The 15,902-nt window shown below is 41.3% G+C and overlaps 1 protein-coding gene across 6 annotated transcripts in view; it reads left to right on the top strand.

Annotated features, from left to right (window-relative positions):
• The first annotated feature begins 2,774 nt into the window (after nucleotides 1-2,774).
• RNF17 (ring finger protein 17) overlaps nucleotides 2,775-15,902 on the top strand; it is a 117,934-nt gene continuing 104,806 nt past the window's right edge. For 4 of the 6 annotated variants that reach the window (XM_065901934.1, XM_065901931.1, XM_065901933.1 and 1 more), the window contains exons 1-2: nucleotides 2,775-2,873; nucleotides 10,539-10,636. In XM_065901934.1, coding sequence (XP_065758006.1) covers nucleotides 10,595-10,636 — 42 coding nt within the window. In that variant the 5' untranslated portion in view covers nucleotides 2,775-2,873; nucleotides 10,539-10,594. Of the gene's footprint in view, nucleotides 2,874-10,538; nucleotides 10,637-10,986; nucleotides 11,100-15,902 lie in introns of those variants that run through there. The other 2 variants (XM_065901930.1, XM_065901932.1) reach the window with 2 other exon arrangements.

The following is a 15,902-nucleotide window of genomic DNA, read 5'->3' as shown; positions in this document are numbered from 1 at the left end:
TTGGGAAGATCCCCTGGAGAAGGAAATGACAGCCGATTCTAGTATTCTTGCCTGGAGAATCCCACAGACAGAGGAGCCTGGTGGGCTACAGTCCGTGGGGTCACAAAGAGTCAGATACAACTTAAGAGACTAAACAACAACAGCAACAAAATGCATAGCACAGGACAGAAAAAAAAATGAGATGTAATTTCAACTTTCTTTTCTTTTTACTTCTTTAGTCCTTTTATTTTTCCAAGGAAGGTCTGAACTCTTCCCTCACAACATCCCTGCTCTGCCCTCTCTCTGATATGGTGCGGGGAGCGGCTTGAAAGAGCTGACTCTGGGAGCTGCCTTGATTATCAAGGGTCTCTTTAAAGACATAGCTCTCTGTCCCGCCACCCCTCTGAATTTACTATCCAAAGTTAAACAGAACACTAATAAGCCTTGAATGCACACAAGACGCAGACAGACAGCCTTTTTACGATTACCCCTAATATAAATCAGGATGCCATTCCTGTGCTCTGGCGCCTAGTGAGAGTTCTAATTACTGTTATCTTAAGATGATGTACATGGGGAAGAATTTTCTTTGTGATGCCTCCTTCTTGGTTTAAGTATAAATGAAGCTTAGAGAAATAAAGGAGCATCGTTGACTGCAGCGATCCTCTCGACCCCATCTGTCCTGTGTCTTTATTTCTTAGCCTAAAGGAACGCATCGTGTTGCTCGCTGAAATCTCCCGGCTGGTCCGGCAATATGGCACACATTTAAGTCAGAATTTCTTCGGAGGGTCCAGCAGCAGAGCAAGAGAGGAAGCCATTTTCATAGTCCTTCCATCATCAGCTGATACCCAGCACACACTCATTTAACAGGAATGACACTTGGTAAACTTTTTGTACTCAGTGGGCTGCCCCATTACCTCTCCTCCATTGTTAAGGAGGACAGGACAAACAAGGACGTCCTGCCGCTGATGGTGCCAAGTTGTGTCTCTAGAGCAAAGGGAGTCTTAGAGCCACAATTCACTGCTATGTTCTCAGAACCGTCATTGTAACTTCATGTAAGTAGATGATAATGCACTGTGTCATTGTGTGTGTGTGTGTGTTTAAGTTAAAATAACAAGTCTAATCTCAAGGGTTTTGATCTCTGTGTTCAGTCACAATTATCACACGGTTATCCCTGGACTACTCTGATGATGTCAGTGCTTCAGTGACCTGGAACCCTTTCCAGGCAGTGTCATGACAGCTTTCTAATTCCAGTCCTGACAAGACAGTGATGGTCCCAGAACTTCAACTATGAACCATTTGTCCTCACTCTTCTTCCTGCCAGGGTCCCCTCCTGTGATGGCTGGCAGCTTGTTGTCCTGCCAGAGCCAGTGAAGGACACTGCAGATAGAGCACAAAGCCGTAAGAGGTTTATTGTGGGGTTGGATTAAGCTTGAGAGGAGTTCAGTTAGAAGTAGAAATCTCTTCACAGCAGGAACCCTGTCTGGAATAACTTTAGTATTGTACATACCTATCTTTGTAAAAAAATTGACACTCATATTTGTGAAATGAGTAAATAAAAAATTTAAAGAATCACAGAAATGAGACTGGTGTATCAACTCACTTTATTGAGTTGTAAACAGAAAAGAAGCAATAAAACCTCAGAGGGTTTTGCTTTGGGTTGTTGTTTTAGAGGAACGGCTTCATTGACCCACCAAGGCCTGTATACTTTTTAGAGAAAGTAACAGTTAATTTAAATCTGATTGATGTGGCAGAGTAACTCAGATATAGATATAAGGCTGGATTTATAGAGTATTTTTTAAAACAATGTTTTGTCCTGACATTGTAATTCATTTTAGAAAATTTGGACTATCCAAGAGTAAAAATTAAAACCAACGAGAATCTAACTACCAAGTTCTATAACTAAACAAAAGAGTAGTTATTTCTTTCAGTTCAGTTCAGTCACTCAGTTGTGTCCAACTCTTTGCAACCCCATGGACTTCAGCAAGCCAGGCTTCCCTGTCCATCACAACTCCCAGAGCTTGCTTAAACTCATGTCCATCAAGTCTTTTTTCTAAACATATACTTATTTCTAGGAAGAATTGAAATATAAAGCTTTCCATTCTGCTCTTTGTTAGTTAACATTGAGGATATGAGTCCAATGACTATACATTATTCCATACTGAGAGTGTTTTAACTATATCCCCTCTGTGCGATGGCTCATCTATTTCCTACTGGTAATCATTTTTGTTTTAAGGTTTCATCTTGTCACTAAATCTTATACAGCATCTCATTATTTTATAATAGATTCATCAAAATGGAATTGAGGCATTAAGAGCATTTTTAAGGCTCTTGATAAATTTATTTTCATATAAGCTATATTAATTTATATTCCTGCCAGCAATAATAAAGTGAATGTCTTGGCTGTCAATAGAGTATGAAAGATCTGTCTACTATGTTATTCGGCCACTAAGTCATGTCCAACTTTTTGTGACCCTATGGACTGCAGCCTGCCAGGCTCCTCTGTCCATGTGATTCTCCAAGCAAGAATACTGGAGTGGTTTGCCATGCCCTCCTCCAGGGGATCTTCCTGGTGGTGGGTGAGACCCCTTTAAAGAGGTGGTCAGGAAGGTCCTTTCTGAGGTGAATAAGCACAGAGAGGAGAAGTCCAGGAGGAAGGGATGGTGCCATGTAGCAAGAACAGGAAGACTGGTTCATCAGGCAGCTGTTGAAACGGGCAACAATATGACCTTATAGGGTCTCAGGCCATGGGAAGCAGGCTTGGTTTCATTACAAACACAACACCAGGCTGTTGAAGATTATTAGCAAAGGCGGAAACTTGCTCCAGTTCACTTGTTCAGATCAGTTTGGCTTCTCTGAGGAGGGTAGGAAGATACCCAGGCAAGAATGGACACAAGGTGAGTTAAGAGATGAAGGAAGCAACGATAGACTGGGCAGGGTGGTGACAGGGGTGAGGCCCAAGTGTGAAGCTCTGTGTGTGTGTGAGTGTGTGTGTGTGTGTGTGTGTGTGTGTGTACCTTTAGCTTCCAAGGAGGAATGTTGTAAGGGAGGTTACCTGCTGATGATGTGGATCAGGAGTGCTCAAATCAGGGCCCTAGAAAGGCCATCAACTTCCCTAACTGATATTATTATGGAGCTGAAGAAGGAGACAACTTCCCAGGAGATTTTTAAAATAGAGCAAGTGCTCATATGCTGATTGTTCCTGACTCTGTGCTTACAAAGACTGTCAGATCTCCACATTCATTCTGCAGTCATCACTCCCCCAGTGGACTTATGTCTCCTAACATGACAGTATCAGCAGCTGGTAGTTACCAACTCCTATTATGTCCTGGTTGATGTGATGACCTCCTGGAAGCACTGTCTTGTTAATACTATGACCACCCATCAGTTTGTAGTGTTAACCTTGTAGGATCGCCTAGCACAAGAGGCTATGTGCTTAGTCACTCAGTCATCTCTTACTCTTTGCGATCCCATGGACTGTAGCCCACCAGGCTCCTCTGTCCATGGGATCTCCAGACAAGAATACTGGAGTGGGTTGCCATGCCCTCCTCCAGAGGACTTTCCCAACCCAGGGATTGAACCTACGTCTCCCACATTGCAGGTGGATTCCTTACCATCTGAGCCATCAGGGAAGCCCCTAGTGCTGTCAGTTTCCCTCTGCTAAGCAAGTCAACTTTAGAATCTGTGAGGTCGAGTCAGGGGAGTCTGTGTTTGGATGGAAATCTGCACATGGCGCTGAGCACACCCTTCAAGTGGGTTTTATAGATCTAAGCTTACGGAGAACCGAGTGCAACTCAGAATAGTCCATGTTTGTGATATGCAAACACAAGGAACAACACTCCTTCCTCTGGAAAAGCCAGTTTTGCTGCATTTGCACAATACTCTGGCATCCTTGACTCCAGATAAACCTGTGCATCTCTGCTCCCTTGAACCGGTTCTAACTGCCTAGTTCCCACACCCAAATATGAGCAGAATAAATTTAACATCTGTTCATTTTATACCTAGAGGAGAGCCATGCTTTTAGCTTTTCTTTGAAAATTATCCTTTCACACTGAAAAGCAGGAAAAAACACATTTGCTCCTTTCAGGGGCACCAGTCGTTGGCACAGTTAGATAACTGCCTGCTCTAGCTGCCATTTGGGATCTGGGCTCCGCTATCCAGCACTCACGTGAGCTCCAAGGCCAGCTTTGTTCTGTACTTTGTCAGTGCCACTGTTTCTGCTTCAGACCAGATCTCGGGGTGGGCTCTCTCTCCTCTGTTGCCATTCGTGGGTTCCAACCCTCCATCTGACATACCAGAACCCAACAACTCAGGGGATGTTATCTCCCTGGTTCAGAGGTTCTAAGATAAACTTTAATGGAAATTTAAGGCAAAAGCCTGATTCATTTTAAAGGGATAGAAACTCCCTTCTACAGACTTGTGAAGATAAATTGAGGTATTGCGAAATAAAGCATTTTGTCACAGAGGGTCATGGCATTGTACAGGAGACAGGAATCAAGACCATCCCCAAGAAAAGGAATTGCAAAAAAGCAAAATGGCTGTCTGAGGAGGCCTTACAAATAGCTGTGAAGAGAAGTGAAGCAAAAAGCAAAGGGGAAAAGGAAATATATACCCATTTGAATGCAGAGTTCCAAAGAATAGCAAGGAGAGATAAGAAAACCTTCCTCAGTGATCAATGCAAAGAAATAGAGGAAAACAACAGAATGGGAAAGACTAGAGATCTCTTCAAGAAAATTAGAGATACCAAGGGGACACTTTATGCAAAGATGGACTCACTGAAGGACAGAGACAGTAGGGACCTAACAGGAGCAGAAGATGTTAAGAAGAGGTGGCAAGAATACACAGAAGAACTGTACAAAAAAATCTTCATGACCCAGATAATCACGATGGTGTGATCACTCACCTAGAGCCAGACATCTGGCAATGTGAAGTCAAGTGGGCCTTAGGAAGCATCACTACAAACAAAGCTAGTGGAGGTGATGGAATTCCACTTGAGCTATTTCAAATCCTGAAAGATGATGCTGTGAAAGTGCTGCACTCAACATGCCAGCAAATTTGGAAAACTCAGCAGTGGCCACAGGACTGGAAAAGGTCAGTTTTCATCCCAATCCCAAAGAAAGGCAATGCCAAAGAATGCTCAAACTACTGCACAATTGCACTCATCTCACACGCTAGTAAAATAATGCTCAAAATCCTCCAAGCCAGGCTTCAGCAATACGTGAACTGTGAACTTCCAGATGGTCAAACTAGTTTTAGAAAAGGCAGAGGATCCAGAGATCAAATTGCCAACATCCGCTGGATCATCGAAAAACCAAGAGTTCCAGAAAAATATCTATTTCTGTTTTATTGACTATGCCAAAGCCTTTGACTGTGTGGATCACAATAAATTGTGGAAAATTCTGAAAGAGATGGGAATACCAGACCACCTGACCTGCCTCCTGAGAAATCTGTATGCAGGTCAGGAAGCAACAGTTAGAACTGGACATGGAACAACAGACTGGTTCCAAATAGGAAAAAGAATACATCAAGGCTGTATATTGTCACCCTACTTATTTAACTGATATGCAGAGTACATCATGAGAAATGCTGGGCTGGAGGAAGCACAAGCTGGAATCAAGATTGCCGGAAGAAATATCAATAACCTCAGATATGTAGATGACACCACCCTAATGGCAGAAAGTGAAGAACCAAAAAACCTCTTGATGAAAGTGAAAGAAGAGAGTAAAAAAGTTGACTTAAAGCTCAGCATTCAGAAAACTAAGACCATGGCATCTGGTTCCATCACTTCATGGCAAACAGATGAGGAAACAGTGGAAACAGTGGCAGATTTTCTTTTTCTGGGCTCCAAAATCACTGCAGATGGTGACTGCAGCCATGAAATTAAAAGACGCTTACTCCTCGGAAGGAAAGTTATGACCAACTTAGACAGCATATTAAAAAGCAGACATTACTTTGCCAACAAAGGTCCGTCTAGTCAAGGCTATGGTTTTTCCAGTGGTCATGTAAGGATATGAGCGTTGAACTAGAAAGAAAGCTGAGCACTGAAGAATTGATGCTTTTGAACTGTGGTATTGGAGAAGACTCTTGAGAGTCCCTTGGACTGCGAGGAGATCCAACCAGTCCATCCTAAAGGTGATCAGTCCTGGGTGTTCATTGGAAAGACTGATGTTGACGCTGAAACTCCAATAATTTGGCCACCTGATGTGGAGAGCTGACTCACTGGAAAAGACCCTGATGCTGGGAAAGAGTGAAGGGAGAAGGAGAAGGGGACGACAGAGGATGAGATGGTTGGATGGCATCACTGACTCAATGGACATGGGTTTGGGTGGACTCCGGGAGTTGGTGATGAACAGGGACCTGGCGTTCTGCGGTTCATGGGGTCGCAAGTAGTTGGTTCAGACTGAGCGACTGAACTGAACTGAAATGAATCCTGGAAGTACTATAATTTATTAGTTGATGTTTTGCCCTACATTTTATATTTGCAACATGGGATTTCTCCCTCTTGCTTTCACTTCTTGACAAATGAAGCACCTGCCTGGACAGGGCACAAGGCTACACTGTTTGAGGAACATTGAGGGTGAGCAATGTGGCATCCCCTCAGAGGTGGAAGTGGTGGGGCAGAAAAGACAGACTAAATAAACTGCCATTCAGGGAGGCCAGAGCAGAGGTGCTAAAGGTTGGGATTTTCAAGGATGGAGAGAAATCAGTATGATGCTATCTCCAAAGTCTGAGAAAAAATAACTGTCAATTTAGAATATTATATTATTAAATGCTCATTCAAGGATGAAGATGAAAATATTTTCATCCAAATAAAAGCTAAGAGCATTCATCATTAAGATACTCACTAAAGACATTTCTTCAGGGTCTCCTTTTTGAATTCAGTTATTGGTTTTTTGATATTGAGGTGTATTAGCTGTTTGCATATTTTGGATGTTAACCAGGGATGAACTTTGAACAAAATACTTCTATTTCCAAAACAAAACACATAGAGGGGAAAAGAAAATGAAGAATACATGCTGGTTTTACTCTTAGTAGCTGAAGGCACCCTGCTATCTCCACGTGCTTCCTCCACAATACACCAATACTTGCCAAATTGCTACCAGATCACCTCATTTCTTGCTCAGACAATTTCCCCAGGACTGGACTGTTCAAAGGATAAGTCCTTACCCAACATTCAAGACTCTCTAAAATTCGATTCCAACTTAATTCTCCAAAAAGCTCACTTAAAGCAGTATTAACCTAGGCAATTGGTCTGTAAGTTAAATACCAAATAGGCAACAGCATCTACTCACCTATAATCCCTTGCTTTTGCAGTTCTTTCTCCCTGGAAAGCCTCATTTCCTCTGTTTACCTCTGTAAGGTTCACTCAGGTTAAAGTCTAGTGCAAACTTTATATTCTCTACAAAGGCTTTTCACACAACACATACAATTCTTATTTTCTCTAAGTCTCCTCTGCCATTTAATACAAACTGCTTTAGTGGAAGTTACCCGTTTAGGTAGAGGGTGACATATCACTCAAGCAGGAATCTGTTAGTTTATAAATTCTTCGTATCCCTAAACGTTCTCAACACTTAAATAAATACCAGTAGGGTCAACAATTGTTAGTAATAACGACCACACCTTGGTTTGAAACTGTTAACCAAATCTCCTCACGAGTGGGTAGCTAGACTGGCTTCTCCACTAAAGCCACTATGATCCACTAGGGAAGGGGGACAACATTGCCACCTGCAAGGTCAAAAGCAAAGTAAGTAGTAATGCGTAAAATCCGACTTATATGCAGTGAGAGTGATAAGGCGCTGAGCTTTAGACAAAGATCAGACCACAAAACGGTCCCTGAAGACCACGCGCAGCCTGCTCTTACAAGCCGGAGTAAAACAGCAAACAGCCTCCGGCTAGGAGGGTTTGGGGCGGGGGAATGGGTGGGCTGGAGCTTCCTCGCTGCCGATTGGCTCCCTGGAGCCACCGCCTCCGGCGATTGGTCGTCGCCGCAAGGGATACCGGGTCGGCACGCGGCACGGGCCTGGGATTCGACGCGCGAAGATGGCGGCTAAGGCGTTGAGGGCTAGGCGTCCCGTGTCCTGCGGGCAAGTGGAGACGCACGGCAGGGCCCGGGGAGCCACTGAGGCCCTGTGCAGCCGGTGTGGAAGAAGGGCGCCCAGAGCTCTGGGTGAGAAGCTGGGGGTCAGTCCGCCTGCCGTCACGGGCGCTGAGGAACAGGCAGAGTAGGGAGTGGCTGCGACAACGAGGGAGCACGGGGCAGCCCAGGCCTCGAGCGCGCAGCCCGCCTTTGAGGTCCTGACGCCGAGGCCCGAGAGCGGCTTTCCGCCGCACTGACAGCCCCACTGATGGGTTCGCAGGTTCAAGAAAGGGGTAATGTGAGAATTTGACCGTCATTCTGTGGTGAAGAAGCAACGAAACTTCTTTTTTTGCGTAGTTTTGTTGTGGTAACCAAAGGTTCCTGATATTTAAGAACGGATATTAGGGGTGGGGTCGGGGGACTTGCTCTTTTGGCTTAAAGCCTTGTTCAGAAGACAGCCTGTTAGGTTTTGTGCATCTTGTGCTCAGTCTTGGGCCATCCAGGGAGAACGTGTGCCCATGCTCCGCTCACTGAGACTCTCCTCAATTGAAAACAGGTTCAGTTTATTTGATCCTAACCTAACAGGCCTTAGAGTGCTATGTCTCTGCAGGGGTGTGTTGTTAAAACTAAACTCTTGGAGCTGCCAGAGTCGTCTTATCACTCTGTGCAGCTGTTATATTTTATACTTTCAAAGTGAAAGTCCATTTTCTCAGTCGCTCCAGGATGGACTCTGCTTGGGAGACCTGAGCGTAGAGAAAGTTGGTTGTGTTTTCTTGGGGAGAGGCAAGTTCTCTTACCCAAATTTCGATTGCTACTGTTTCGTAGAAAATCTCCATTATTTGATGACATAGTATTACAAAATAAAGTTTTAGAACATGACATTTTAAAATCACCTGTTCTTTCATACATTTGTATTATAATGCTGAGAAGTACTCAGTTGGAAAGATGGTGCCTATGCATGTGGAATTATCAAAGTGCTTTGTAAGCTGTAATGCAGCCCACGTTATTTCAACTTGTACAGTATCAGAAATCTTTAAAAGGTAAAACAGTTTTGATATCCTTAGTATCTCTGGAATTTAAATTAGAGCTTTAAAATTTACCCTGGTTTTAAACAACCTTTAGATGTTTCATTAGCTTAAAAACTAAAGTTCTTTTTTTTAATCAAAAGAATGCAATTGTTTTAATATAAATCAGCAGTAACACTAATATTATAGTAAATGAAGCCTAATTTTATCTAGTTTCTTTTCCCATTTTTCTTGCAAAATCTTTTAAAATGACTTAAAATGAAATAGCTATAACAAATATATTGTGATAAACCAGATTCTACTTAAGAGTATTAAAATGTTGGTATTAGATGGTATTTCCCATCATAAATGCTAAATTTGTGAAAAATAACCTTTATGTGGGTCATGTTTGTGTGACAGTAGTGGCATCTGACTTCTGTGTTTGCCAATGTCTTAGATCATTAAGACAGGATTTTTTTTTTTTAATTTGAGTGTAACTGATTTACAGTGTTTGTTTCAGGTGTACAGTAAAGTGAATTAGTTATATCAATACATCTACATAATATCCACTCTCTTTTTTTTGTTGTTTTGGTTCTTTTCCCATTATAGACTATTACAGAAGTATTGAGTAGAGTTCCCTGTGCTATATAGCAGGTTCTTGTTGTCTATTTTATGTATAGTAGTGTGTATATGTCAGTCCCCTTCTCCCAGTTTACCCTTTCCCATCTCCTGGTAACCATAAATTTACTTTCTACATCCATGACTCTACTTCTGTTTTGTAAGTAAGTTCATTTGTACACCCCCCCCCATTTTTTTAGATTGCACATGTAATTGATACCATACAATATTCATCTTTCTGTGTTTGACTTCACTTGGTATAACAATCTCTAAGTCCATCCATGTTGCTGCAAATGGCATTATTTTGTTCAAAGAGAAGGGTCTTGCCAGTTTCTCAAATTGACCTTCACTGTCGCCTTCACGGGATGGGAAGTATAAATTAGCAGAGGGAAGTATGATCAAGTAGAAAGAACATTAGACTTGGAAACAGAACTAGATTGGAATCTGGGTTATACCATTTATCCCAGATCACCAAAATGTTTATCCATCTCTAGGGTGTCAAATATAATATCTACAGCCTATTTAGCTGTGATAATTATAATGATCAAATGGAGTATGTCAGATTTTTATATGATTTTTTTCTTTATATGACTGTAAGAGCTGGCAGATTCAAAGTATTATAGGTACCAAATAACTATCTAAATGAATGCAAGCAATATTAATTATCTCTGCCTGGTTTTTCTTCTGATTTTTCTCCCTCCTGATTTGTATTGTTTCTCTTGAATTTTAATAAGTCATCCATTTCTAACTAAATAGATATATTTTTCTATAGAAGAGAATCCCTTTTAATTTTCCCCTCTGATTATATTGAATATTCAACATTAACAAACTGAAAAGTTTAATTCACAGAAGAATTTCATCAGTAGGTCACCACCATGAACTTCAATGTGGACATTCTTTTTGTGACCTGTGCTTATTAATGACTGACGAATACAGCACAATCCCATGCCCTGATTGTGAGGTAAGTTTTATTGTTCATATCAATCACATTACAACCTAACGTTAAAGGTAAAAATGGTAGAGAAATAAAGCATACTTCTAATTAGGAACTAAAAACTTGGGGTTTTGCTGCTGAGTCTTTTAAATAAAGAAACCTAGCAAAAGATAAAGCTTTTCACATACCTTTTTGTAACTATTCAAAGTGATCAAAAAGAATGCAAGCTTAAGGTCATACACTTATCAGCCTACATCTGTATTTGTTTAAAAGATTTTTTGATGTGGACCATTTTTAGAGTCTATTGAAATGGCCAGAACATTGCCTCTATTTTATGGGTTTTTTTTTTTTTGGCCCTGGGACATGTGGGATCTTAGCGCTTTGACTAGGGCTTGAACCTTCATCCTCTGCATTGGAAAGTGAAGTCTTAACCACTGGACTGCAAGGGAAGTACTGAAATCTCTATCCCCTTTTTCTACACTGATATCATGTAAGCAAATTTAGAATTTCCCTCTGCCCCTCAACCTTTGTGTGTCATTAAATTTACACTTGTAGAGATGTGTTTAAAAAAAAAGCAAACAACATCCTACAGTTAACTTTAGAAGTGCTAAAAATAATGCAGTTGCACTAAGACCCATGCACTAGTGATAATGAGAACAAATTAAGGATTTCAAATAAAATTTACTGAACTTTGCATTTACTACAAATATAAGTGTTCCTCAGTTTATATTAGTATGTTCCTAGAAAGTTTTCTTAATCTGTATTTAATTCTTAATGTTCCACTTGAGAGATCAGATTTTGAAGATTTGTATCCATTATTTTCTGTGGCAGTGTGCCAGACAGTTAATATAGAGGCGGAAGACTTGGAATGCAGTCCTAGTTCTTGTGCCCTAATCCCGAGTTTCCTCATTTGTGAGATGGAAATAATACCTGCTTTTCTTATAGAATTGTAAAAGTCAAATCTGAATTATGTGAAATTTCTCTCCAAATTTTAAAATAAGTGTTGTGGTTGACCCTTGATTATTTAGATATGGATTTACTGGTTTGCAGGTTAACTAGATAAAAATACATAGGTGAGTAATAAGTCGTGTCTGACTCTTTGCTACTGTATAGACTGAGGCATGTCAGCCTCCTCTGTTCGTGGAAGTCACCAGCCAAGAATACTGGAGTGGGTTGCCATTCCCTTCTCCAGGGGATCTTCCCGACCCAGGGACTGATCCTGCATCTCTTATGTCTCCTGAATTGGCAGGCCATTCTTTGCTACTAGTGCTACCAAGAATATTTATAATAATGCATATTGTTTTTGTTGTTCAGTTGCTCAGCTGTGTCTGACTCTTTGCAACCCCATGGACAGCAGCACACAAGGCTTCCCTGTCCTTCTCCAGGAGCTTGCTCAAACTCGTGTCCATTGAGTTGGTGATGCTATCCAACCATCTCGTCCTTTGTTGTCCCCTTTTCCTCCTGCCTTTGGTCTTTCCCAGCAGTAAGGCAGGATCTTTTCTAATGAGTCATCTTTTCACATCAGGTAGCCAAAGTATTGGAGCTTCAGCATCAGTCCTTTCAATGAATTTTCAGGATTGATTTCCTTTAGGATTGACTAGTTTGATCTTGCAGTCCAAGGGACTCTCAAGAGTCTTCTCCAGCACCACAGTTCAAAAGCATCAGTCCTTTGGCACTGAGGGCTTCCCTGGTGGCTTCAGCTTCCCTGAAGCCTGGCACACCAGGCTTCCCTGGTAAAGAATATGCGTGCAGTGCGGGAGACCTGCCTGCAGTGGTTCAATCCCTGGGTTGGGAAGATCCCCTGGAGAAGGAAAGTGCTACCCACTCCAGTATCCTGGCCTGGAGAATTCCATGGACTGTATAGTCCATATGCTCACAAAGTGTCAGATAGGACTGAGTGACTTTCACGTTCCGCACTCAACCTTCTTTATGGTTCACATTTCACATACATATATAATAATATGTATATAAACATACAAATGTGTGATTTGTGCAGGTTTCAATTATAGCAGAAATATGTACACACTGGCAGATACTTGTTTTGGAATTACATACTTTATGAATCATGGCCTTTATTGTGGGAAATTCCTGTTCCCTCTCCCTTTTATTTTTGACAGTAGCTAGCTCCATAGTTAAGACAAAGGAGAGTCTAGCTCCTGGTTGAAATGTAATATCCCTGACAAATTGAGTCTTGTAGTGGGTAAAGAGTGAATGAAGGGAAAAGAAAGAGGCAGACCACTGTAACTGTCTCTGCCCATGTCCATCCTGTTCTGATATTCAAAAAACAGCAAGTTTATTAGAACAGTAACCTCTTGCCTTTTGTGGCAAATGACTTTGTGTTTAATGGTCTCTTAAAACACTAGCATGTATTATTTTTAGTGTTTTGGGTAACATCTAATCAAGTGTTTATATTGTATTTACAAATACCGGTTTTTTTATTTTGAAATTTACATTTATGTGTGCTTTTTTATTGGAGTATAATTGCTTTACAGTGCTGTTACAAATATTGGTTTTTGATTTTAGGATTGTAGCAAATCTATTTGTATCATTTGACTAGTTCTGCCTCTCACTTTGGGAAACATGGTCTATCCCATCCTACTTTTCTTTTCTCCTTTCTCCCTGTGCTATATTATAAACCTCGTAATTGACAGAGGACTATATTCAGTCTTCAAATGCACTAAAGCTGGCCGCTATTTAAAGGAATCCTTCAAGAAACCTTCCTGAAATTATTACCATTCTTTTATTAGTTTTTTTTATATATATAATTTATTTTTGGCTGCACTGGATCTTCCTTGCAGCTCAATATCTCTCTAGTTAAGGCTCTGGGTTGCAGCCCCATGGACTCTCTAGTTGTGGCCCCATGGACTGTATATAGGCTGCCAAGCTCCTCTGTCCATGGGATTCTCCCGGCAAGAACACTGGAGTGGGTTGCCATTTCCTTTTCCAGGAGATATTCCTGATCCATGAATCGAACCTGCATCTCCTGCATTGCAGGCAAATTCTTTGCCATCTGAGCTACAAGTGAAGCCCCTAGTTAAGGCATGTGCCCTTAGTTGTTCTGCAGCCTGTGGGATCTTAGTTCCCCAACCAGAGATGGACCTCAAGTCCCCTGCATTGGGAGGTAGATTCTTAACCACTTGACCACCAGGGAAGTCCCTGTTAGTTTTTAAAGTTTACATTTTTGCTGATATCTTGTATTTGGAAAAAGATAAAGGAAGAATCAAGCCTAAATTAGTGCAAAGCCTGAATTTATTGACATTTTTCAGATTGAAATTTATTACTTTTAAATAATGTATATGCTCTAAAAAGTAATACCTATATTCACATTAGACTTATATTTATAATTTATCTTTAATGTTGAAGGCCCAGGTAATGCTATTTCATGCTTAAGCCTAAAATGATTCCATTCAGAGTTAATGGGTATCCTTGTGTTCTTATTTCTGAGTTTGAGTGCATATGAATTTATGTATCAGTCTTTATCTTTCATAGTGGCATGGGTTTTTTAAGTAACATCTCTGTTTTTTATATTCTGTTCCATTCAGTTGTGTACAACTCTTTAAGACCCCATGGACTGCAGCAGGCCAGGTCTTCCTGTCCCTCACCAACTCCCAGAGTTTAACTAAACTCATCTCCATTCAGTTGGTGATGCCATCCAACCATCTCATCCTCTGTCGTCCCCTTTTCCTTCTGCCTTCACTCTTTCCCAGCATCAGGGTCTTTTCCAATGAGTCAGCTCTTCACATCAGGTGGCCAAAATATTGGAGTTTCAGCTTCAACATCAGTCCTTCCAATGAACACTCAGGACTGATCTCCTTTACGATGGACTGGTTGGATCTCCTTGCAATCCAAGGGACTCTCAAAGAGTCTTCTCCAATACCACCGTTCAAAAGCATCAATCCTTCGGTGCTCAGCTTTCTTTATAGTCCAACTCTCACATCCATACATGACTACTGGAAAAACTGTAGCCCTGACTAGATGGACCTTTGTTGGCAAAGTAATGTCTCTGCTTTTTAATATGCTGTCTAGGTTGGTCATAGCTTTTCTATCAAGGAGCAAACATCTTTTAATTTCATGGCTGCAGTGATTTTGGAGCTTAAAAAAAAAAGTCTGCCACTGTTTCCCCATCTATTTGCCGTGAAGTGATGGGACCAGATGCCATGGTCTTAGTTTTCTGAATGCTGAGCTTTAAGCCAACTTTTTTACTCTCTTCTTTCACTTTCATCAAGAGGTTCTTTGGTTCTTCACTTTCTGCCATTAGGGTGGTGTCATCTACATATCTGAGGTTATTGATATTTCTTCCAGCAATCTTGATTCCAGCTTGTGCTTCCTCCAGCCCAGCATTTCTCATGATGTACTCTGCATATCAATTAAATAAGCAGGGTGACAATATACAGCCTTGTTGTACTCCTTTTCCTATTTGGAACCAGTCTGTTGTTCCATGTCCAGTTCTAACTGTTGCTTCCTGACCTGCATACAGATTTCTCAGGAGGCAGGTCAGGTGGTCTGGTATTCTCATCTCTTTCAGAATTTTCCACAGTTTATTGTGATCCACACAGTCAGAGGCTTTGGTATTTTCAATAAAGCAGAAATAGATATTTTTCTGAAACTCTTGCTTTTTTGATGATCCAGCAGATGTTGGCAGTTTGATCTCTGGTTCCTCTGCCCTTTCTGAAACCAGCTTGAACATCTGGAAGTTCACGGTTCACATATTGCTGAAGCCTGGCTTGGGGAATTTTGAGCATTACTTTACTAGCGTGTGAGATGAGTGCAATTGTGCAGTAGTTTGAGCATTCTTTGGCATTGCCTTTCTTTGGGATTGGGATGAAAACTGACCTTTTCCAGTCCTGTGGCCACTGCTGAGTTTTCCAAATTTGCTGGCATGTTGAGTGCAGCACTTTCACAGCATCATCTTTCAGGATTTGAAATAGCTCAAGTGGAATTCCATCACCTCCACTAGCTTTGTTCGAAGTTAAGCTTTCTAAGGCCCACTTGACTTCACATTGCAGGATATCTGGCTCTAGGTGAGTGATCACACTACTGTGATTTTCTGGGTCGTGAAGATCTTTTTTGTACAGTTCTTCTGTGTATTCTTGCCACCTCTTCTTAACATCTTCTGCTCCTGTTAGGTCCCTACTGTCTCTGTCCTTCAGTGAGTCCATCTTTGCATAAAGTGTTCCCTTAGTATCTCTAATTTTCTTGAAGAGATCTCTAATCTTTCCCATTCTGTTGTTTTCCTCTATTTCTTTGCATTGATCCCTGAGGAAGGTTTTCTTATCTCTGCTTGCTATTCTTT

This window comes from Muntiacus reevesi, chromosome 11 (assembly GCF_963930625.1).
Source record: "Muntiacus reevesi chromosome 11, mMunRee1.1, whole genome shotgun sequence".
NCBI classification, from domain to species: domain Eukaryota; kingdom Metazoa; phylum Chordata; class Mammalia; order Artiodactyla; family Cervidae; genus Muntiacus; species Muntiacus reevesi.
Note: the sequence above shows the minus strand (reverse complement) of the source record. Positions and strands in the feature narration are given on the sequence as shown.